We start from the raw sequence: 25,847 nt of genomic DNA, 5'->3' as shown, positions 1-25,847 counted from the left end.
TGGCATCTACGCCCATCAACGGGCACGGCGAGCAGAGCCAGCCGGCAGGGCTGCGCAGGCGCTCGCGGCCGGCCTACAGGGAGAGCGGCGCACGCCTTCCTCTCTGCGCTGCGCGCTCACGCAAGCGTCCTTGGCGGTGCAGTAGACAACGTTAAAAACTCAACCATCAACTCACTGTCATTGCCAATTCAATATTCTGAAGGACAGCCACATCACAAATTCAGGATTGTAAAGAGTGAAAACTGAGGTTTAGAAATTATCTGCTTCTTAAAATCGATAATTGTAGGATATTTACATATCATTACCTATCCATCCACATATCTGCCTTCTAACTTAGCTGTGGATAAAGCTATTACGAGTTCTCTCTGGTGCTTCAGTCACTAAGTGGTGTCCAACTCTTGAGACCCCATGGACTACAGCCTGCCAGGTTCTCTATGGTAAATATAAGTAAAGATAACAGGCATGCAATCCTGACTTGTGGGATTAGATTCTACCTTCCCATGGCTTCTACGGTCACATTCCACACTTAGCTGACCCATTACTATAAAGTCCATGTCTACTGAAAACTCTCCAGTGCCTAAAACTGGGATGACCGTCCCTACAACCTAGTCTCCAGTCCGAGCCCAGAAACATTTCTCTGATGCAACTCTGAATATATTCATTAAAAAAAAACTCACTGAAGGAAAATATAACTGTTAGATAACCTTAAAAAATAGGGTAGCCAAGAGACCCTCATTAGGGGTAGCCTAGAAAATGAAAAGTTACAATTAAAAGATCAAAACCCAACTGTTGTAGGTTTCATGTTTTTCTTTCCCCCCAACTTACACTCAAATTCATTTTCACTTTTCACATCTCCTTAAAACAAACATTTGCCATCTAAGTGACACTTAAATGGCTTGCTGCACAGCATTTGGCCTTCTTATATCATCACTCTAATTATTCTCAACATATTCAGCTTGACAATCGCCATCTGTGGTACAATACAAATGCCCTATCCAAACACCAACAGAGGCCTGCAGTCCAAAACCTCCAGGAGCTGGCAACACTCCTGACTCTGGGGCGACCTTGGCACTCACTCCCCAACCAGCATCCAGCAGGGGACGCAGGACACGGGCAGCACAGGAAGGCAGCTTCCACATCACCGACAGCCAAGCCCAGAGACTGGGCAAGCATTCCTCACAGCTTCGTTACACGACGCCCGGTCCCCAGAAGCATGCCGTCTGTCACCACCCCGAAACTCAGCAGGGGGAGGAGACTAGCCCACTGCACACGGCACAGAATCAGCTCTAAACTTCCTGCACCAATGAAAACACAGTAATATACAATGCATTCAGATCTAATTATCTTTTTCATTAAAGAAAGTTTCAATTCCTTGGTGACATTATCAACCAAAAAATGAAGAAGATTAAAACATAACTCTGTTACTGAGAAAAGCAAAGTCAGTCTGGGAGTAAAAGCTTGACGTGTCATAAAGGATTTGAATATAATTTTATTCTTAAATATCCTTTTAATAAAATAATTGGCAAGATTTTAAGCAAACTATTCTGGTTAGATGATGATGTATCAAGATCCTTTTTTGATCAGATGAGACTTGCTTGCGTAACTCCAACTTTAAATCAAGAAAACTGTTATATATATCAAGTTGTTGTTGTATACTATTAACGTTACATGTCAATTATATCTCATTTTTTAAAAAGTGTGAATGACAAAACCATTGAGACACTACCAAACAAAAAAAGGACTGAAAGCTGTGTCCGACGTGGCTGCAGCCCGCTGCTGTAACTGGTGAGCGCTTCCACACCGGAAAGGACCGAAAGCTGTGTCCGACGTGGCTGCAGTCCGCTGCTGTAACTGGTGAGCGCTTCCACACCGGCCAGTGGCGTGCACACACACACTCTGCTGCTGCTGTTCAGTCGCTCAGTCGTGTCCGACCCGTCGTGACCCCAGGAGCCGCGACTCACAAGGCTCCCCCGCCCCTCAGCACCTCCTGGAGCTTGCCCAAGCTCGTGTCCCTTGAGTCGGTGACGCCACCCGGCCACCTCACCCTCTGCCACCCTTTTTCTGTCTTCAGCTTTCTCTCCCAGCCTGAGGGTCTTTTCCAATGATTCACCTGCTCCCATCAGGTGGCCAAAGTACTGGACCTTCAGCTTCAGCATCAGTCCTTCCGAAGAGTATTTTGGATTGATTTTCTTTAAGACTGACTAGTTTGCTCTCTGTGCAGTCCAAGGGACACTCAAGAGCCTTCTCCAGTTTGGAAGCATCGATTCTCTGGCGCTCAGCCTTCTTTATAGTCCAACTCTCACATCCATACACATCTAGTGGGAAGTCCACAGCCTTAACTATGCGAGTCTTTGTCAGCAAAGTGATGGCTTTGCTTTTTAACACACAGTCTAAATGCTTGCTGTGTTATAAACTGTCTGTGTTCACTTAACAAGGAAGAAAACAATAATGAATGCTCTTTTAATTAATCACTTAATCATTACTCCATTTTTACAACCCGAATAATCGATTTCTAAAAACATCTTTCTAAACTATGAGGATGTGATATGTGTGTTTCCCCTGGAGCTGACACAGCTGGCTGTAATCGGGGTTTGCGCTGGCAGGCTGGCAGCGCTGCAGCTTGAAGTGAGTGGATGACCAGGCGTGCCAGGGCGGAACTGCTGCGCTGTGACCTAACAGGCAGTCAAGTTTTAGCATAACTCAAAAAAATACTGAGTACCAGGTTTAAATAACAAGGGATTTTTCCTGGCAGAAAGAAATAACAATCAGGGCAGGTGACCCTAAGGCCCTCTTCCACCCAAAAATATATAATTCTTTAATCTTATGCTTCGAAAGACGACTGAAAAATGACAATGTTCAGCTCCTTTTGGTTTTCATCACAGAACCTACTGCTTCAGCAGGACACTAAAGTATTTATTTAAAGTTACCAAGCATTTGTGAAGGCAAAAGAAAAGGAAACGGAAGGGATTAAGGTTAGAAAGACTTCTTTCCATATTTGTTACATTTAAGTCATAGGCTTGACTAACCCATCTAAATCCACTTCAAAAGATTATATAAGAAATGAAGTAAATTAATTATTCATTAAGCATTACAACATCTTTAATGCCTACATACCTGGCTTCATAACTACAAGATGCGATTTCAGCCTTTGACAAAACAGAATCAATTCCATTTATCTGTGCAGAATCTTGACTCTCCCACGTTGACGGATCTGGTATTTCTGCTTCAAAAATAAAATTGAATGATATGTTAAAAACTGATTTTCCTTAACTTTCATTCAATAAGTTTGTTTACCATTCATTCCATATACAAACATTCAATAAATTCCAAATAAACTGACATTTACCCCCTAATTATTTAACAAAAGAAAATCTGAAACTCTAAAATAAGCTTATTTCCAGTATATCCTTTACCAGCAATCAAGAACTTATCACAATACATGCAGTTCTGTCTTAATAACAGTTTGAAGAGACATATACCAAAGGATAAATATAAACCATCCCTTTAGGTCTCTGGAGATGCACAAGAATAATGAACCCCCTCCTACAGCCGCAAAAGGATGACACAGCTCTCCCAACTTCCAGCTTCACACAAGAACACCAAAGCACACAGTCTAGACAGCATACAATCTGAGCTATGATTTCTGATACAGCACGTCCTGTGATATGACCAGCAAGTGAGAAATGGATTAAAACACAACTTCAGTTACGTCTCTTGGGACACCACCAAATTCCCAAAAAGAATATGCTCTAAAAAAAATCTATTCTCATAGTTGTACTATTCTGAACAAAAAATACCATGAGTCAGTAAAATAAGACTGAGAGGGCTCGGGCTAATTCCAGACAAACACCGAGAGCACAATGTTAACAGCACGTCATTAACAAGCTCAGGATCTCGTTTCTATTTATTTCAGAGACATAACATTCCATGAAAAACCAGCCAAGGGAAAAGCACTGCCAGGTAAACAAAGGTTTACAAGCAACTCCTCCTGGTCTGACTTCAGTGATCAACACATTTCACCCAACTATGCAACACAGACAAGCAAGTCTGGGTTCCAGCACCCACATACATGAAGCATAAATGCAAAGCAAAGTCTGAGGGCTGGCATATTCATGGGGTCGAATTCCACTTGCATCCAAATCAAAATCAGCACCGCACACAATCTGAGCCATGATTTCCGACACAGCATGACTAACATACGCTACACTAGGACAAATTAAAGACAGAATGCAGAGCAGTTGACCCAGTGTCCTGAAGGGGTTTAGAAGGCTAAACATCAGCTTTAATAGTCCATTATTCTAAGCTGAAGATCTGTAAGGATTTCAGGGTTGTCAGTATGACAGTTTAATAGTAGCTGCTGCTAACCCAAAAAAGAAGAGCTGAAGCCTGAACAGCCACAACCAGCTGCCTTTCAAAGCAGCACCCATGAGTTATGCCTTAGGAGCTGGGGAGTCAGGGGACTTCTATTCGAAGGCCTAATTAACCCACCTAAGGGAAAAGTGACGCTGCTGGTGAGAACACTGTCCGTGGTCCCTGCTCCCAGAGGCCTGCCTGGGGAGCCTTGCAAAATTCTCTGCTCTGGGTGGACTGACCCAGTCCACAGTGCAGCAGGGCATAATGCCTCCATGAGTGGAGTGAGCTGCTTCATGGGAGGTTTGGCAGAAATGCAGGGACACACTGGAGGGCAAAGGAGAAGGCTGCTCGTCAAATCCTGACAAACCAGATGGGCACATGGAGTATGTGCAGGGACAGCTGGAGAAATGAGGACCCACATCTGTGAAAAAGAAACCGCTGAGAATAAATCTATGCTAATACAATTTAAAACTTTGGTCGCTCTTTAGAATGAACGCTGAAGTTGCTGAAGGGATAGGGAACACCTGCCTTCTGGAATCTGGGAAGGGAGAATTTCCAAATTCGAGATGGTCAGCGAAAAGGCTCACTGCTGAGTATGGCTCAGGAGCAGCTGCAAAGAAGCCAGGGGTGGAGAGCCTTCACGCTGGTCTGATCAGACAGAGTCCCTGAATATAACAAGTAAGAGACTGAGGTCCTATAAAAGGCTAATGATGCTGTTGGTTCTAATACCTTGCCTAGATGTATAAGATAAAACATTAGAACTGAATTTTTTCAAGTTATGGTACAGAAGGCAAAGATTCTAATTCCTAAACTGATCCTCAATGTTTTAAAATTTGGTGTCATATCTAATTATAGGATCCAGGGAAAGAAAGATCAGGTCAAAAGTTTAGGACACACGTAAAAGTGAATGATGTCAAGTCAGAGAGAGTATAAAATGTAACGTATCGTATTCTCTTTTTCTAGTGACAGGAAAATCTAGTTTTGACAGTTTTCAATGGCAAGTGCAACAACAGTACTTCTAATATTTACCTTCTGGTTTACCACTCATACTTAAAGAGCCAGAGAGAATGTGAGCGATACAAGCTTATGAAAATCCAGCAGCTACACAGAGGAAGACAATTAAGTTATTACCAAGGTCAGAATTCTGCTTACAAACTGCTTATGGTCAGATCATTGGCGACAGGAGGAAAGACCTGAGAGGACCAGCTCTCCACTCTGAGGAAGGCTGCTTGCCAAGACCAAACCTCTGGACGTACACTGAGTAACAGGGGCAGACACAAGATTCTACCCACAGGAGCAGCTCTGAGCATCGGGGTACCAAGAGATGCTATGAGCAGCGTGCACAGGTGTCTTCCCTGTTTTAAAGCTCATTCAGAATTTCTTGAGTGCCCAGCGTGACGAGTGCTGTGCATTCTCTTAAGCTACCTGTTTACCAGAATGTTAGATTTCATTTTTAATACCACACAGAAAAGACAAAAAGGAAAACCAACCTACCACAAAACCAAGCTACCAATACTTCAACTACCCATCTCGTCAAATATCACAATACAACTAACTCTCAACAAGTTCAGAATGCCAACCTGAAATTCTACTCACTTCACACGAAACACTAGAATCTCAAAAACTCTCTTATTTAATGACCAGGAGAAGCTTCAGCAAATCTGGAGAATGCAAGTACACTCGAAGCGCCAGAACGTAGCTGTAATCATTCTCTTTTGTGTCCACGGCATGTAAACAGACGAGCACAACCAGCAGGAAAAATTAATCCCAAGAAGCTCCTCCAAGACATCTACTGGCGTTCCTCTCATCTTAATTTCATCAAGGTCATTTCTAAAAGAAGCCCCAATTTTTGTAACTGAAAACTAAGAACCGGAAATAACTGGGACGTAATTTAACTGCAAGCCTTCCAGACTACTACATATCTAATCTCTATTTGCTGATTAACACTTTTCTGAAAAATTAATCTAAAAAAATTGTATTTGCAGACATCCATGAGAAAACTGACCAATGTCAAATAATTACTTAGTAATTACTAAGCAAACATTTCTCAGGGAAAACTGTGGGGTGGGGGAGGGAGGAGGAGGGGAGAGAAATGAAAATCTTAACAGTAATGTGATTAGTGTAATTTATTTAATTTTTGCTTATTAACAGCCAAAATTTAAAAGCCAAAGAGGCAAGAAAAAAGTTTCTCATATGAAACAGGTACCACAAAGATGTGGGGGACGACTGCTGGCATTTATCTTCTCACTCCAGTAAACTAAACCCTGAGCTGCTCTTCAGTCCACTGATGCATACATGTCTTCAGAAGACAAACTTCAGGGTCCTTACTGGGATCAGAGCCCAAAACAACAGGTAATTAATTAACCTCTAGACCTTTCAAGTCTAGAGGTTCCTACAAAATGATGTCCATGATTTTCCTCCCCAAACTAAATCTATACAAAGCAAGCTAATCATGCCTTTTAAACATTTTTCACTCTCTTTCCCAGGACAATTCGACAAAGCCTAACTATAAAGCACTCATTTGTGTTATGTTCAGATTTTGCTTTAATATGTGAGACTGACACCCTTAAAACCCTTGAATGAAAAAGCTAATTGTTTCAACTCTGCTTTTATTTCTGTAACAACAGAACCAAAGCAAAATGCAGAAGTCTTCGACAGGTGCACGAGGACTTCACAGCTTGCTATCTGTACCTGCTTTGCCTCTCAGGATCTTATTCTGATAATACTGCCACTCCAACTGAGGGTTAGCGCCCGGACGCAGAGGGGCCCTGCCGGTGCCCCTGTTACTTGTAACAGCCACTGGTTTTCCTGTAAGAAGAGTACAGTTAGTTTTAAATCTAAGTACAGGAACGATAACAACACTAAAAAACATGTAATGGAAAATTTTTCAAAAGACATAAAAAAATAGCTTTATTCAGGCATTAGTCCCTAATGGAGCCAGGAGCTTTAAAGTTTATCAACTGCTAGGCAAAAGTCATCTAAGTATCTCTGTACCCCCCCAAAGTAAACTATTCATGACAATTCTGATGCATTTATTCAACTTAAAAGCAACACTATCATAGCTTCTCATTGTCTCTCTGGTTTCTTCAAGTAGAAAACAGGCAACACAGAACCTCAGTTCAGAGTGGCAGGGTGAGGAGAGAAAGAAAAACTGTATCTAGGCTTTTTATAATTCTGATATCAAAAAAGTAAGGTAACATCTAATCTTTATTTTTACAGCAAGAAATAAACTAATCAAATATATATGCAGAGGAATCACAACCTGACCTACTACACAATCAAAAGTGAGTATATATAGTCATGAAATTTTTGGTTTAGTTACAAAATCTTTCACACACCATCTCCTTGAATGCATATGTGTCAGAAGACAGCTCTAACTGTAAACCATCAGCATGGATAATTCACGGTTTTTTTTGTGTGTGTGTGTGTGTATAAAAATATATTTCACTAAATGCATTTGTAGTGAGGACAAAGAAAAAAATGCATCAAAAAGCCACTCATGGGCTAAAATCAACTCTTTACAATCTGAACACCCCTATCAGAGCTGAAGCAGCAACTACTTGTGATAAAAATAAAGCCCTATTATTATTCCCAGCAGCTTCTGTGCTTCCCTTAGAGAAAAAATACTCATTCTTGGAAGAAAAGGCTAATAGTTATCTCTTTCAGATCTAAACTTCTGAAAAATCCAGAATAAATATTTCCAAAAGTATTCACAGGTCACAAATACCTAAAATTTCCATTGAAACAAAGACTGCACAAAGGACAACATATTTTAACAATGTTCAATAATACAAAATTATTCTACAACCAAAAACTTAGAATGCCCCCAACAGAAGGATAGTTAAATGATTCATTCAAGAGAAAGTATAGTGACCCAAGCTGCAAAGACATATGCTGCCATAAAATTTCCATTTATTGACAAAAAATAATAAATATAGATAAAAACATAGAAAATGCCTAAAGTAGGTCCCTAATCTTAGATGATAGCTCCTTCAACTGAAGAGGAGTATTCTTCCCTAAAGGCCTGATCTCTACAGGGAGGAAAAAATTTTTTTCTAATTTCCTTCAATCTTTGTTAATTATGAAGTCCAGAAAAATTGGAAGCAGTAACTGATTTTGCCAAGGAAAATCAGAATAAACATTTCTTAGAGTATTTTGTGATCCCTTAGAATATATATTTGTAACAATATATCAATTTTCTTAATACATAAACAAGAATACAGACCTTTGAGATCTGGTCTATTTCGTATACCCACTGATACAAAGAAGCAATCCATATCAACATGCATTATACAGCTCTGATGTCTGGGTGAACTCAATACTGACATATTTCCTAGAAGGAAAAAAAGAACGTTCAAACCCCAAACTAATCAATACTTTAAAAAAATCAGGTCTAGTTAACTTTAGAAATTATATCCTCAAATGCTTACAAGCAGAATGAAGTTTTAAAAAAATACAGATTCTATAATAGATTATTTATATCACCTCAAGAGAAATCAAAGTTCAGTTTCTTTGGCTCTAAAAATAATCCAGAGACACAATTTAAAATCAGCCATGGAGACATTATGTCTAGTCTACATTCTGACAAATCTCTCAATCTGTCTAAATGCTTATCTCAAAGTTATTTCTGTGTGCTGAATGGTATATAAAAATGTACAAAGGTGTGTTCAGACACTTAGTCCCAGGGAGCTAAGTAACATTAGAGGACCACTACTCCATGTGGTAACAACATTCCTTGACAGGATAGCCATAAACACTGCAACTGTTGTCCAGTGCCTGGCAGCAGGGGTCAGGCATTGCTGTAAGAGGTTTACATGCATTAATTTAAATCTTCACAACAACACTATGAAAGAGGTAATAAGCTTATTATCCCCATTTTGCAGACTAATAACTTCAGTCACACAGCCAGTAGGAGGCTGAGCTGGCATTTAATCCCAGGGCGTCTGATTTCAGAGCCCAGAGGCCACCACCCTTATAAAAAGCGATGATCTCACAAAGCAATTTTCCTCTGATAGATTTAAGAACAACAGTACTGAGGTTAGTCTTCCTAACAGGATTCTAAGAACTTACAGTTACTACCCAAAAGGTTGAGACAACTCTATTTACCAGACTGTGACTATGAGCACCTTTCCCTTGCTCCCACTAAGGGCACAGCACTGGGTCCTGCTCCTACCACCTGCTGGACCATCACTCGTCAGCCAACAGGAGACAGACGCAGAGTGAGCTCGCACGCTGCTTCCCGCGAATGGCGCAGCCAGGCTACACGCCACTACCTGACTCCAAAGCCATGGGCTTCCCTGCTGCTCTCCCTGTTACCTCAGAAATAACTTACAGATCTTAACTATAATCCTGCTGTATAAAACTATTATATAAACATAATGTGAACAACTCAAACTAATGGTTTTAAAGATTCAAGTCATATGGAAGGCATATACAAAATGCCCACTGAATGCTTTCATACAATATGAAAATCTCTCATCTTGGAAAATTCCCACTCATGGAAATGATTCATAATTACTCTTTGAAGGTTTCTAAATTAAATGACCTTCAGGTAACAAGACCAAGGCATGATATAAGGAAAATCTAACACCTATAACCATTATTTTGAACTATTTTACAAATGACAAAAAGCATTTGGAATAACTAAACACAGCGAAACAAAACAAGAAATCCACATGTAGAGGCTCTACCAGTCTGGGAGACGTGAGCTTCTCTGTGCACCTGTTTCCACAGCTCTAACCTGAAGGGTAATAGCAGCTCATCTTCAGGGAGGAACCATGTGAGCCATAAAAAGCAACGAAAGCCTCAAACTAGATACCAATTTATACTGACAGGCACACAAATACAGCCTGTTATTGTTGGGTTTGTTTTTGATGACAAGAGAAATACTGAAATACAAAATACAATTAGCCAATCTACTTATGTGAAAATACTTAACCTCACTAAAAGTGTACCACTATAATTACAATAGCTATTATGTCAAAGTTAACTTAATGACTTAAAAATCATTATGACGCAAGCTTTTAGAAATTAACAGTTACTCTTACCAAACCATTTTTACAGGAGATTAAGCACTGAATATAAACTATGCTATATTTTACAGTTCAAAACGTCAACTGATAAAAGTCTACAGGAAGAATGAATGCTCAGAACCCCAACCTTGGGCCTATTCAAATTACTTAAAAGATTTTCAGTGAGCCACACTCAAAACTAATTTTGTAAAAAAATACTTTAGCAAGAAAGCTTTTTATCATCTGTTCTACTTACTGTTACTTACATACCCCGATACTCCTCAAGACTCCATGTTACAAGAGCTTAGCACTGACCACACCACCAGTGACAGATTAAGAACAAACGGCAAGCACGACTGTTTCTTAAGAAAACGAGTGTAGTTGAGTATCTACCTGTGTCAGCTACAACAAGTGCGGACCTGCCTGCTTTCATTTTTTTTAACTTTTCCCTTCCTGGGAAGATACCACTACTCTGCCTCTGCAGCGCATTGACAAACTCAGTCAGTTCGCACTTCCACGTGGATATGTGGTGCAGTCTCGACCGGGAGTAGAAGTCCGAGATGAAGTTGCAGTCCGAGGGTCTGGGCGGCCCCGAGGGCCCCGCCCTGCTTGGGGAAGGTACTGACGAAGTGCTCTTTGTGCTTGAAGGCCCCTGAACGGTGGAGTGGTGAGCACCGTTGACTCGAGGGTTACTGTGCAAAGGCGGCGAGGGGAAGGGCTTAGTTCTGTGTGGATCCCGCAGAGCGTCCGCGCCGCAGGTGCTCTGCTGGGCCAGCTGCACGGCGCAGTCTCTGAAGGCCCCCGCGGCCTCCTCCCGGGCGGGCTCTGGGGACAGCCTGCTGGCAACACCGCTGCCAGGGGGCGCCAGGCAGTCCAAGCTTTTTAAGGCACCGTGAGAGCTGTGGGCGTGCCCATTACAAAGGGCACGGCCACCTCTGGGATGCGGAATTCCGTTCTGTTTTCTTCCTGGGAAGACAGGCTCCAGCCCCACAAAATCAAAGTCATTATCTGCAGCTTCTTCATTCCAGTTGTTCACTCCATTAACTCTGACTTCACTTTCCGTCTCAATTTTCTTAATTATGTGATTTCTAAAGCAGGAAAAGAAAAAATTTTTGTTTAAATGAATAGTGTCTGACTTTCAAGCTAAAACAACTTTTCATGTAAACTCTCTTACTGATATACACTTTAATATCCCCCCGCCCAAATCTGAAAGATTAAACTATGACTTGAATTACTGCTCTTCCAACAGAAGATAATTCTTTTCTAAACCGAAGGAGCAGGTACTAGGAAAATTCTAGCACATTAACAGCCTTTTGGATTTTGTTTCCTTTTTAAAAATTTCAGATACTCCCAAAGAGGAAATAGAATGGGATCTTCTTAGATTGAAGAAAAAAACCAAAAAACAATTTTCAATCATTTTCCCATTAAAGACTGTCATCTACTGATATAAGCTCTGAATGCCCCGTCTGAGTCGCAGTGCCTGGCATACACTAGTGGTCAAGCATCTGCAGTTAATACAACAGGAATAATTCCTGTAAAAACGGGTGCGAAACCTCATGTGAATTCTTACCGCTATGTTTATCTTCAGTTTTTTATGTAAGGTACTGTTCAACACATTAAATCCAATACTGCTGCCCTCCTGAGGCTGGTTGCTTTCCCTCAGGAAACAACCAACAGACTATACTTATTAATCCATTAATAGGGTCAACTGATGTAGATAAAAAGCAAAAAAAGAAAAAGTCAAGGTGTAAGGTTAATTCAATGAAATTTATATCTAGAAAAATGAGGATGTTGGCCCTATTGACAGGGAATTAGTGTTTCCTTTCTAAGAAATGGATTATTTAGATGCCAGGGTGGTAGGTCCAAGGCAGTCTGGACCCAGTGTCCTGATGACAGGTTTATAATGCAGGAACTATGACAAACGCTACACTAAATTCCATCATCCTCTAATGATTCCTGGTAACGCTCTGTAATAAAGAAAAAATTCATTCGTATTCAGAAGAATCATCTAGTAACAAAAACAAGAGTCTGAACTACAAAGCCGTAATCCACTCTACTTAGCAAAGTGCACAGCATTAGCCCAGTCACATACAGTCCAGGCTCCAGATGAGGGCATGCACAGCATCAAGGCACAGGTTAGACTACCACCCCGTCAACAGGCTTCATCTCAAGCTCCTCCTCCTAATACCAACTGGGTCTATTACTAACGACAGTCTGACTACACAGGAAAGCCACACATGAGCTGGATCCAAACATCACCTCCCATTTCTGGGCTGGCTCTGGCTGATCAGCTTGTGGAATCTGACTGCCAACTCTGAGCAGGTCAAAGCCTCACAAGTGAGCACACCAAAGAGAGAAACAGAAAACCAACCAGAAACGATTAAGAGAGGAAGGGAAAAAACCCTAATGCAATGCAAGAGAGAGAAAGTCTGGCCCGTAAGACAAAGAGCAAGGGAGCAAAAAGCAACATGAAAGAGCCTCAAAAAACTTTATAAAATGCACTGAACATGCCAGAAAATAAAGATCAAGAAACTAAAGTGCAATCAGAAAAGCCTTAGATCTAGTTTTCTGTTATAAATCCTAAGATGTTAAATGAGTACTAGCAACGTATGCAATAGAAATGCACACACTGGGAATAAAACACTGCTCACGGCCCTCCTTCTGCCCGGCGGTGTTCCAGCCTAGGCGATCGGACATCTAAAGTGGCTGGACTGGAAATACACCATAAGTGGGTAATACATTCACTCGGCAACAAAATAGATGGATCGGTAATTAAAATCTAATAGGCAAATTCTTCCTAAAATCGACACAGAGAAGAATTTTAAAACACACACACATAGATATTTTCCTTTATTAGTGGAGTAAGAAAAAAAAAGATGAGCTGTGCATTCAGAAAGTTTTCTGATATTGCCTGTACACATTTATGGTACTAAAAAAACAAAATTAGAAGTTTTAGGTAACGTGAAAAACAACTCATGTAAGTGAGTACAAGTTGAAGAACAAACGCCAACGAAACTACAGAAGGTAGTGACACTGGATCCCCCATGCAATTAGGACTCCTGGTCTTTTGGAAAAAACATATCCAACTCCCAAAGCAAGCAATTTAATAAATAAGGAGAAGACTCATGGCAATGACTCATGATGATAAACCACCTGATATACAAGTTAAGGCAACATACCAATTACCTGTGGAGCCAATTTACCTAGGGTTACTGCAATTAAAGCTTAAAATCAAAATATTTAAAAAAAACAGACACATGGAATAAGGCCTAGATTCATTTCTAATTCTATAACCTTGAGGGTCATCAACTAAATTTTCACCAACATAAAATATTTATGTTTCTATATTGTTACTGACTTAGAATTTTTCAAAAATAACCTAGAAATGTTAACATTTTCATCGCCTATCTTTCTGTGCAACAGCGCACAACAAACATACACGTGGCGTAGTTTGAGAAGGTAATACTCTACAGCAAAGTACTTGTGCCAAAAATTATCACTGCCATGAAAATTCATGAAAAGTTTTACTTCTAGTAACTTAACAGCCATTGGTTTAACATGGAAATCTAATGTGAGTGGAAAAGTTTTGTTTACATTTTATTTATGAAACTGTCATGATAAAAATAATTTTTAGGTAAGACACCCACCCCTATACTTCAACAGGATTAATATAGATGAATAACCAAGTTTTATGTGTGTTTCTATCTTGAGTAGAGCAGGGGCCATGCGCACTGCTAAACCCCAGCTCTGTAGTCGCCCCAACCCAGACGCACTTACACCCTGTCGTTGAGCTGCTTGGTGATGCTGCTGGGACCGGGGAGGGGATCCTCAGGTTTGCACACAGGATTAAAGTTGAGACTTTTCTGTACAGAGGACTGCTTGCTGTATAGCTGATACGGAATGCAGGACAGGAGTCGTCCAGCTTTGATGCTAAAACAAAAAAGTCAGACCAATTTAAAAGTTTAATACTTGGGGTGCACGAGCTTCACAGAAAATGAATGTTCTCAGTAACAGGAGTATCCCACCAACAGCATGCCATTGCTCGTGCTAGTTCATTCCTTCCTCCTTTGTTTTAGTGGTCCTAATACAAGTCAAACCCCTATGATTACACAGTGGAAGTGAGAAATAGATTTAAGGGCCTAGATCTGATAGAGTGCCTGATGAACTATGGAATGAGGTTTGTGACACTGTACAGGAGACAGGGATCAAGACAATCCCCATGGAAAAGAAATGCAAAAAAGCAAAATGGCTGTCTGGGGAGGCCTTACAAACAGCTGTGAAAAGAAGAGAGGTGAAAAGCAAAGGAGAAGAGGAAAAATATAAGCATCTGAATGCAGAGTTCCAAAGAATAGCAAGGAGAGATAAGAAAGCCTTCCTCAGTAATCAATGCAAAGAAACAGAGGAAAACAACAGAATGGGAAAGACTAGAGATCTCTTCAAGAAAATTAGAGATACCAAGGGAACATTTCATGCAAAGATGGGCTCGATAAAGGACAGAAATGGTATGGACCTAACAGAAGCAGAAGACATTAAGAAGAGGCAGCAAGAATACACAAAAGAACTGTACAAAAAAGATCTTCACGACCAAGATAATCACAATGGTGTGATCACTCACCTAGAGCCAGATATTCAGGAATGTGAAGTCAAGTGGGCCTTACAAAGCATCACTACGAACAAAGCTAGTGGAGGTGATGGCATTCCAGTTGAGCTGTTTCAAATCCTGAAAGATCATGCTGTCAAAGTGCTGCACTCAATATGCCAGCAAATTTGGAAAACTCAGCAGTGGCCACAGGACTGGAAAAGGTCAGTTTTCATTCCAATCCCAAAGAAAGGCAATGCCAAAGAATGCTCAAACTACCGCACAATTGCACTCATCTCACATGCTAGTAAAGTAATGCTCAAAATTCTCCAAGCCAGTCTTCAGCAATACGTGAACCATGAACTTCCTGATGATCAAGCTGGTTTTACAAAAGGCAGAGCAACCAGAGATCAAATTGCCAACATCCGCTGGATCATGGAAAAGCAAGAGTTCCAGAAAAACATCTATTTCTGCCTTATTAACTATGTCAAAGCCTTTGGCTGTGTGGATCACAATAAACTGTGGAAAATTCTGAAAGAGATGGGAATACCAGACCACCTGACCTGCCTCTTGAGAAACCTGTATGCAGGTCAAGAAGCAACAATTAGAACTGGACATGGATCAACAGACTGGTTTCAAGCAGGAAAAGGAGTACGTCAAGGCTGTATATTGTCACTCTGCTTATTTAACTTCTATGCAGAGTACATCATGAGAAATGCTGGGCTGGAAGAAGCACAAGCTGGAATCAAGATTCCCGGGAGAAATATCAACAACCTCAGACATGCATATGACACCGCCCTTATGGTAGAAAAGTGATGAAGAACTAAAAAGCCTCTTGATGAAAGTGAAAGAGGAGAGTGAAAAGGCTGGCTTAAAGCTCAACATTCAGAAAACGAAGATCATGGCATCTGGTCCCATCACTTCATGGCAAATAGATGGGGAAACCGTGGGAAGAGTGTCAGACTTTATTTTTTTGGGCTCAGAAATCACTGCAGATGGTGACTGCAGCCATGAAATTAAAAGATGCTTACTCCTTGGAAGGAAAGTTATGACCAACCTAGATAGCATATTCAAAAGCAGAGACATTACTTTGCCAACAAAGGTCCATCTAGTCAAGGCTATGGTTTTTCCAGTGGTCATGTATGGATGTGACAGTTGGACTGTGAAGAAGGCTGAGCGCCGAAGAACTGATGCTTCTGAACTGTGGTGTTGGAGAAGACTCTTGAGAGTCCCTTGGACTGCAAGGAGAGCCAACCAGCCCATTCTAAAGGAGATCAGCCCTGGGTATTCTTTGGAAGGAATGATGCTAAAGCTGAAACTCCAGTACTTTGGCCACCTCATGCGAAGAGTTGACTCACTGGAAAAGACAGTGATGCTGGGAGGGATTGGGGGCAGGAGGAGAAGGGGACGACAGAGGATGAGATGGCTGGATGGCATCACCGACTCGATGGATGTTAAGTATGAGTGAACTCCGGGAGTTGGTGATGGACAGGGAGGCCTGGTGTGCTGCTACTCATGGGGTCGCAAAGAGTCGGACATGACTGAGCGACTGAACTGAACACAATATAATTTTAGTTAAACATGAAGAGACGTGTCTGAAATTTTAAAAACTAGTGGCCAATAATCTCACATTGAGGAGGGGAAAACTAGAGAATAGGATGAGAAAAGTTTAAATACAGAGCTGGACTAGTCAATATTTTAATCATCATGACTTTAATATTAACCACAATCTTTCCCCGAAATCGCTACAGATGGTGACTGCAGCCATGAAATTAAAAGATGCCTGCTCCTTGGAAGAAACGTTTTGACAAACCTAGACTGCATATTAAAAAACAGAGACATTACTTCACTGACAAAGTTTCATATAGTAAAAGCTATGGTTTTTCTAGTAGTCAGGTATGGATGTGAGAGATGAACCATAAAGAAGGTTGAATGCCGATGAACTGATGCTTTTGAGCTGTGGTGTTGCAGGAGACTCTTGAGTGTCTCTTGGACTACAAGATCAAACCAGTCAGCCCTAAAGGAAATCAATCCTGAATACTCATTAGAAGGACTGATGCTGACGCTCCAATACTTTGGCCACCTGATGAGAAAAGCCGACTCATTAGAAAAGACCCCAATATCAGCTGGGAAAGAGTGAAGGCAGGAGAAGGGGACAACAGAGAATGAGATGGCTGGATGGCATCATCAACTCAATGGACATGAGTTTGGGCAAACGCTAGGAGATGGTGGAGGGCAGGGAAGCCTGACATGATGCAGTCCATGGGGTTGCGAGGAGTCGAACACGACTAAGCAACTGAACAACAACAACTAACAACAATCCTTCTCCAGTTCACACACAATCATCGAGGTTTTCTCAACCCATCTCACATGTCAAGTTTCCCCAGAATAACGGGGCTGGATGAGGATCTCCAGTTTCTAAGATTCACGTCAGGTCTATTACATGTGAAAGCCTGTAATACGAAGCACAAAATAAAGAACCTCAACTTTAAGAGAAGTAATTTATACTATTTTATACGTATAAATGTGATAGAGACAAGGCCACTGGAAGACAGGAACTAAGACAAGTTATTATATACACCTATGTATCCGCTTCCAAACAGTCACTATCTACGTATCAAACATCACTGGGGTGAATCAGGGGGCATGAGTAGTATAATACCAGACAGCCCTGGCCCATTAACAGACACTCCCAAACACCTACTATAACTAAGAACTAAAACCGAGTTCATTAAACTAATATTTGCGTTCTAATAAACTGAGTTACATATGGTTACTTTGTGTTTAAATATATCATTTTCAATTCAAAATTGAAACATCTGAAAGCATGTGTGGCTTTAAACCTAAACTACATATTAAGAAAGCCACCCTTCAATTATTTAGGAAAAAACAAATAAAGAGTAAAATATTTTTCTTATTATCTGACAAATTCAAAAGTTTTGACGTTTTCCTCAAAGGGCACGCCACAAAACTTAAAAAAAGTGTAAGAAATGACTGAACTGGCTTAAACAAACAAACCAATTCAAAATATTGAGTCAACAATTGTGACTACTGAAACACATATGATGATATCCTAAAAATGGAAATGTATCATGTTACAAACTAAGTCCTTTTTGTAATTATATCAGTATATAATTCCCCCCAAAACACCTTCAACTTTAGGTAGCATTACTAAATATGCTGAAGTATTAAATTATGACAGTGGAGAACATTACTACTGACAACACACTTCAATTCTCATTTACCTAAATAAATTTACCATCAGGCTAAAGTTAATTTTTTGGAGAAGGCAATGGCACCCCACTCCAGTACTCTTGCGTGGAAAATCCCATGGACGGAGGAGCCTGGTGGGTTGCAGTCCATGGGGTCGCTAAGGGGTGGACACGACTGAGCGACTTCCCTTTCACTTTTCACTTTCATGCATTGGAGAAGGAAATGGCAACCCACTCCAGTGTTCTTGCCTGGAGAATCCCAGGAATGGGGGGAGCCTGGTGGGCTTCTGTCTATGGGGTTGCACAGAGTTGGACACGACTGAAGCGACTTAGCAGCAGCAGCAGCAAAGTTAGTTTTTATCAAGATGACAGACTACATTCAAATAAGAGAATGAAAATCCTAAAACTGGACTATTTATTAATCTCCTTTATTCTTTATCAAACTAACTTTGCTTCCTTTAACCACCGGCCTCTGCTGCCTGGCCACAGATCTCTGTCTTCTTAGCATCTCCTATCCTACCTGCTCCCCCAGCCCCAGCAGCAGAGGGACTTGGCCCTACCCTGAGCGTCTGCCTGCTTCATCACACACAGCACAGCTGGGACTAGGGGGTGAGCGGAGACTGAAATGGTGCCCGATGTGCCAGGGGCACACCAGAAGGAAGACCCAAGGGCAGCAAAGCCAGGACACGCCCCACTGTCGTGCTGGCTTCTCCCAGCCTCCTGACAGTTTGCTGGCTGACCAGACTCTGGAGGTGCTCTCTGTGGTCAACACTGATCGCACACGACCCCTGTGAAGACTGAGGCCACCTTGGGGAACCTAAGGCTTATGTAACTCAGCCCATGGAGACTGGTGAGAGAGCCAATTCTAACGCTGCAGGTTTCGACATCCTCAGAGATGCCCAGCAGAAGCAACTAAAGCTCAGCACATCCTCATCATGTTAGACAAGGGAGTTTTAAAGTTTTAAAGTTTCAGACCCAAACCACTGTACACACACTACACTCCTAACTCATGACTCATCCATCTGTCCAACTCCAGACACGGCAAAAGCATTATCTGAAGGCATGTTTCTCCAAGGTCTTCTTTTAAGACACCTCTCAGGGGTTAACTTGTAACATCTTCTAATGTCACTGCTCATCCTAAGCACAAAGGAACTGTATATTTTCTACTATTTTTAAGAAAAAAAAGCTGAATACCAAATATCAAAATTCAAATTTCAAGATCAAAAGGAGTTTCACTTTACCAAAAGATACTACTACATGATTTCTTTAAACAGTGGAGTTCCTTCATACACTGAAAAGAGACTCTGGTATATATGAAAGATGTAGATATATACATAATATATATATTCTATTCAGTGTATCAGATGCATATTCACTGATGTTAAATATTTACTTACTTTGTCCTCCAGCCCCAATAAACTTGTCTCTAAAGTAGAACTTTGCTTCTAACAGTCCTCTAAATCATTTCCTATGCTGACACAATGAATTTACACTGACAGTTATAACCAGAATCTGGAAAATGTTGTAGATATCGAGATACGAACGTCACTACGTTGACTTCTATTCCAAACTCTGTAATATCACTGTAGCAATACTATCTTCTTTGAGTGAAGTGAGTGAAGCCGCTCAGTCGTGTCCGACTCTTTGCGACCCTGTGGACTGTAGCCCGCCAGGCTCCTCTGACCATGGGATTCTCCAGGTAAGAATACTAGAGTGGGCTGCCATTTCCTTCTCCAGGGGATCTTCCCAACCCAGGGATCGAATCCGGGTCTCCCACACTGCGGGCAGATGCTTTATCCTCTGAGCCACCAGGGAATCCCTTACTATCTTCTTTAGATGACAGCAATTCTGCTCATCAAACGTCGTATGGTTCCAGTCAACGTCCCAGTCATTCTCTATTAGAAAACCCCTGTCTAACACCGTATATTCACCTGCCCATCTAATTCAGGCATCTGTCTTCTTCCTCATCCAAAAGTGAATTTAAACCAAGAAAGGAGTGAATTATGTGCTAAGGAAAAACTGAACTGTTTTTGCCTTATATTCTACCACTGAACAAAAATTCTTCATTCATTCAACATTAAAATTCCCTTTGTCCCCACCATCCTGATCACCTAAGCTTTCCAACCACTCATCAAGATTGTACAAGCTCAGAAAAGGAAATAACAGGTAAGAACACATATATGTAACTTGTTGTCCTTTATCCTACAGGGCCCAAACTGCTTTTTACTTTTCACTACAAATATAAACTATTCATAGTCATTCTTTAGCTCCTGAAAACCAAGAATATATTTTCTAATAAATATTATCTACAACGTGGGGTGGGGGGGTGGGGGGACTGAAATGTGTGTACTGAGTAGTTGGCCAAGTAAAAATAATTTGAGAAGAATTCTGTAGTGTTGTGAGAGAAAAAAGTAAATACTCAATATAATTATTTTTAAAAATGCAAATACAGACCAGAAATGAGAATCATGCATATTTTCTATTAAGAATTGAGGCAAGACACAGAAACACAAGGGGAAAATCACGAGATAAAATCGCAGCCAACTTATGCTCGATCTGAATAAGCACTCTAATAATTACGTGGAGCGTAATTAGAAACAGTTTTACTCCATCTGAAGTGTGAGGCTTCACGGCACCGCGATTACGTGACAGACATGAGCACGTGCAACTCAGGAAGGAAGGGCGCACTGATGGGAGCCAGTCCCTCCCACGAGAAGACCCTGTGGGCTGGCGTGAACAGGAACCTCTCTCCTCGGGGCCCAGCCCGGGAGAGCCAGGCTCTCTTGCCATGGGAGACTCAATGCAAAACGGACGACGAGAACAAAGCAGACTTGGAGCCCCATGGTTTCTACTGTGCTCTCCCCTGAGGAGCCAGAGGGGTGACCAGAGCGGCTTCCTAACTACTTCACACTTCAAACTTCCACATCAAATTGTCTGCAGAAAGGGATTAACAAAAATGTGAAAATTACAAACTCATACTATACCATATACAACCGTAAGATGCACAAGACAAAGCCTTCAGTAACGTAACTCAGAACTTGAACTAATGCACACAGGCTTCTCATGAAAGGACTCCCCTGCCTCTTGGAAGTCGTGACCTCGTAATCATGCCTGTATTAACTCGGGTTTAATGGCACCTTCACAGGCACCAGGGAATGTGAATCAAAGCAATCAACCCGCACACTTAGAAGAGTTAGTCACTTTTCAAACTACTCAAACCAAAAACAGGAAAACCAATTATAGAAGAGAGTACCATATATCATCCTTTAAATAGCTAATATAATGTTCAAATTTTTAAGTACAATAAACTCATTAAAGCACTGCAGTGGAGAAGAGATGAACAAGACTGGGATTAGAGCATGGAAGCAAGCAGCTCTGATTTCCCCTGCAGAAGCCCAGGCTTATGACGGCACAAACACCAGGCATTTATGTCATGTATCAGGGCACAGCGCTGACTGATCCATTTCTAGAGAGATGAACGAGGTGGTTCTCCTGTAACAACTTAATTCAGTGCAACGAGCAGACCCAATGTCGAGTCAGAAGCCTGGACTCTGGATTCTGCCACTCGGGCAAATCAGCTACCCTTATCAGCCCCGCCTTCTCCTCCACCACATAAAGCAGATACATCACACAGTCATGGCTCCAGAGTCACTTCAGTTATTTAAACCAGAGCATTAGGTCTAAAGGTGTATTTTATAACTTGTCACTGCCTCAGCTGCGATTATTACTGAGTAACCCCTCTAGCTGCCTTCAGCCAAAAAGAGCCAGTATAAAGAGCTGTCACGGAGACCACCGTCTTCTAAACATGTTAACTTACACCTAGCCAGGGCCCTCCTCACCTCCCTTTCCTATCATCCACGATCTCCCTTATTCTCCCCAAAGCCAAACAGCCCCAGACCGCAATCCCAGCCCGAGCAAAATGAAAGGACTGTGTAAGTGCCCACACATAGCAGAACTGACTGAATACTAGCCTCTTATACGGAACTTCACAACTCCTTTTTAAGAAGACACACCACTAAAAGCCATGCGGATGAGTCCTATATAATGAACAGTGACTGGGTCCTCAGAACACAGCACAACCATGTTCCAGGGATGAGTCTTCAACGTAATACACCAAGACTTAAATTTAAAAAACCCTTGCCTATATGAATAAGTTGGCTTTCTGGAAGCCAAATGCACTTTTTCCCTAAATGTACCTCTGACTCTCTGGAATTGATTTTTCTAATACTTGGTCATGTTTATACAATAAAAATAAAATAGCATAGTAGCAGCAGCTTCTTTCGTATTACGTCTCTATAAGGCGTGAAGCACTGTGCCAGGCAGTCTGCGTGAATTATTTCTAGCTTTCACATCATCGTACCAGGTAGACAGTGATCTTCTTTTACAAATGAGGAGGCAAGGTTCAGAATGGCTGCACCCCTGCTCCTGTTACAATCCAAGACGACAGGGACCCTGAGCAGCAGAGCTGGCACACGAACCCAGCTCTGTTTCCAGAGCCCAGGCACAGCCTTTCCACAACATGCTGCCTCTCACAAATCCATGCTGCTGTATCTGCGACACACAAGGCCTGAACAAGTCTAAATCTACCAAATAAATTAATTTAAGGTGTCAGAATTAATGAAATTTAGGGTAAGAATAAAAGCTTTGGCAGTTGACCTAAATAATTTCTAAGTTTGTGTCATTAACACTCCACTATACAATCTGACCATTCTCTCATATACTGATTACAATCCATTCATGCATAAACCATGATTTTAATACTTTCACTTTTAACTTTCAATCACTCATATAAATTATATGTGAATCACTTAAGTTCTAGCTCATCCTCAAATTTCAGATGATGTATTTTATGTCAGAAAGTTACAAAGAATGGCCACCACTGATTTACAACACACCAGTTCCAAACCAACAGCCAAGAAACTAGACCAACTGAAGAATAGGTATTAACAATGCTGCAAACTGCCCTCCTCGCCAAGAACGTCAGGCCCACATTCTCATCTCTTCCCCCTTAGCATGTACTAAATTGTTAACATATGATGTAAACTTACTCCATTCAGTCGCTTAGTCGTCTCCAACTTACATATTGTTCATTATCTGTTTCCTGCAGTAGAATGGAAGCTCCCAGAAGCAGGGGAGGGGCTCTGCTTTGCTCAATGGTGTATTTCCCAAGTACAAAGAGCATTGTCTACTGATAACAGGTGCACAAACATTTGCTAAATGAGTAACAGGCTTAGTCAAGCCCTTCCATCACTGCCTCTCACTGTTACTTGAGTCACCTTCCCTAAGTTCTGGGAGCTGAGGATGCAGGAACACTAACATCAGACCACAGGCACCTGAACTATGATGCAAGGCTAAGGAGTACAGTTGCTGCTTAGTTGCTAAGTCGTGTCCAACTCTTTTGCGACCCCATGGACTGTAGCCCGTCAGGCTCCTCTGTCCGTGCAGTTCCCCAGGAAAGAATACTTAAGTGGGTTGCCATTTCCTTCTCCAGGGGATCGACCTGACCCAGGGATAGAACCTGTGTCTCTTGCACTGGCAGGTGGGTTCTTTACCTCTGAGCCACCCAAGGAGCAGAGCAGTGTTGTTTAAGACACTGATTACTCTTCACCCTTAAGTTAAAAGGTACTGCAGGTTAGGTAAGGGTTTATAATACAAATAAGCATTCCAATTTCTAAAAACGCTTTAATTAAAAATTAAACTTACCTTTCCACAATCCATTCTGGTCGAATTACTTTTTCTCCCTTTAACTCTTTGATTTTGGCATTAGGAAGATTTGTGGCAATGATGTGTGTTGTTTTGGATCTGGAATAATACACATGATACTGGCCTCCATGCAACATCATTAGCTTCCTCAATTCCTCAGCAGATGGATCTGTAAAATTAATAATAAAACACGCTGAAAGTTTTACATATAAGAAAGCAGAAGTAGAGCACTAGCTGAACGATCCCTTCAACTGGATGATCTAAGGAACACATCACTGGTTCACTTTCTCCTTGGCTGTGCTGTCAGCAAACAAAGCTGGGAGGAAAACCACAAAGTGATAGCGCTATTCTGCCTTAAGCAGCACAGCCGATTCTCCTGGCCGCTAATAGTCAACCAACACAGAAACACCTCAGCACAGCCGATCCTCCCGGCCACTAATAGCCGACCAACACAGAAACACCTCCTGCCAGCGTCCTTGGTGGCTCAGGGATAAAGAAGCCATCTGCCAACGCAGCAGACTTGGGTTCGCTCCCTGGTCTGGGAAGATCCCATATGTCATGGAGCAACTAAGCCCGTGCGCCACAACTACTCAATCTACTGAGTCCCCGGCTCTAGAGCCCGGGAGCCGCAACTGCCGAAGCCCACTCCCCCTGGACTCCATGCTCCACACAGGAATCTCCACGGTGAGAATGCTGTGCACCACAGCGAGAGAGCAGCCCCCATTCCCTGCAACTAGGGAAAAGCCCACGCACCAACAAAGACCCAATGCAACCGAAATAAGTAAAATTACTTCTTAAAAACTCATCCACATTAAAAAAAAATCTTAGAAAAGCAAAAACAAAAACAGCTACTGACAAGCGAGGCCTCGAAGAGCAGACAGGCACCTCAAGTAATGGATCTGGTGCTGGCCGCAGTTCAGTGCTACAAACAGCTTAAAGCCACTGTGAGCAGACTTGCCGGAAGGCTGGTTAGACTTTACTCCTATGAAGCTATCTAAACTTGTACTTAAGAAAATATAAGAAAAGTTAAAATAATCTTATTTGGTTTCCTAATACAAACTTGCATCAAAGCCAAAAAATAAACCAAAATTAAAAAAAAGAATTGCCAACCAAGAAGCACCGTTTTATCCCCAATTCTGTTTCAAATTATTTTATTCTTAATAAAACTCAGAAGAATATCTTAAATATGAATCAATGTGGTTTATGCTTTCCCATAAAAATGTCTGACTCACTAAAGTTATGACTGGCATTACTAGTATCACATTAATTAGTTTCAATAGCTCTTGTATTTCTTTTCACTTTTATCCTAGGAAAAGGAAAGGAAAGGAAAGTCGCTCAGTCATGTCTGACTCTTTGCGACCGCATGAGTCCGTGCAATTCTCCAGGCCAGAATGCTGGAGTGGGCAGCCTTTCCCTCCTCCAGGGGATCTTTCCAACGCAGGGACTGAACCCAGGTCTCCCACATCGCAGGTGCATTCTTTACCAGCTGAGCCGCAGGGAAAACTGCATCACACCTCACACAGCAACAGCTACTGGGGGGTGATATCCACAGGAAGCTTGTGTATCTTCTTGGCTATTCAAGCAACAGATTGTCTTTAAGCACAAATAATACAAATCCAAGCATTTAAATGAGTACTTTTATTAGAATAACTAACTCGGTGAGTTTGGGTCTTTAGAAGAAACATGCCCTTAACAGGAATTTTGGTAAGGGTTTTATCATGAACAACCTAACCTTACATCTAAAGTAACTAGAGAAAGAAGAACAAACAGAACTCAAAGTTAGTAGAAAGAAAGAAATCATAAAGACAAATAATACCAGAAATGAAAAAAGTTAAAATGGACACCATGGACATACAGACTCCTGAAGGACTACTGTGAGCAGCTATATATGAGAAGAAATGGACAAATTCTCAGACAGGAATAATCTCCCAAGACTGAACCAGGAAGAAACAGAAAGCATGAACAGACCAATTACTAGTACTGAAATCG

The 25,847-nt window shown here is 41.5% G+C and overlaps 1 protein-coding gene across 7 annotated transcripts in view; it reads right to left on the bottom strand.

Moving 5' to 3' along the window:
- The window catches only part of REV1 (REV1 DNA directed polymerase), a 79,694-nt gene that overhangs the window by 25,810 nt on the left and 28,037 nt on the right, over nt 1–25,847 (bottom strand). For 4 of the 7 annotated variants that reach the window (XM_027963078.3, XM_012173782.5, XM_042246421.2 and 1 more), the window contains exons 4-9: nt 23,859–24,027; nt 14,142–14,294; nt 10,758–11,452; nt 8,579–8,686; nt 7,045–7,161; nt 3,115–3,223 (exon numbers count right to left, since the gene is read on the bottom strand). In XM_027963078.3, the coding sequence (XP_027818879.2) occupies nt 3,115–3,223; nt 7,045–7,161; nt 8,579–8,686; nt 10,758–11,452; nt 14,142–14,294; nt 23,859–24,027 (1,351 nt within the window). Of the gene's footprint in view, nt 1–3,114; nt 3,224–7,044; nt 7,162–8,578; nt 8,687–10,757; nt 11,453–14,141; nt 14,295–23,858; nt 24,028–25,341; nt 25,432–25,847 lie in introns of all 7 variants that reach the window. The other 3 variants (XM_012173781.4, XM_004006135.6, XM_042246420.2) reach the window with 3 other exon arrangements.

Source organism: Ovis aries, chromosome 3 (assembly GCF_016772045.2).
Source record: "Ovis aries strain OAR_USU_Benz2616 breed Rambouillet chromosome 3, ARS-UI_Ramb_v3.0, whole genome shotgun sequence".
Lineage (NCBI taxonomy): Eukaryota > Metazoa > Chordata > Mammalia > Artiodactyla > Bovidae > Ovis > Ovis aries.
Note: the sequence above shows the minus strand (reverse complement) of the source record. Positions and strands in the feature narration are given on the sequence as shown.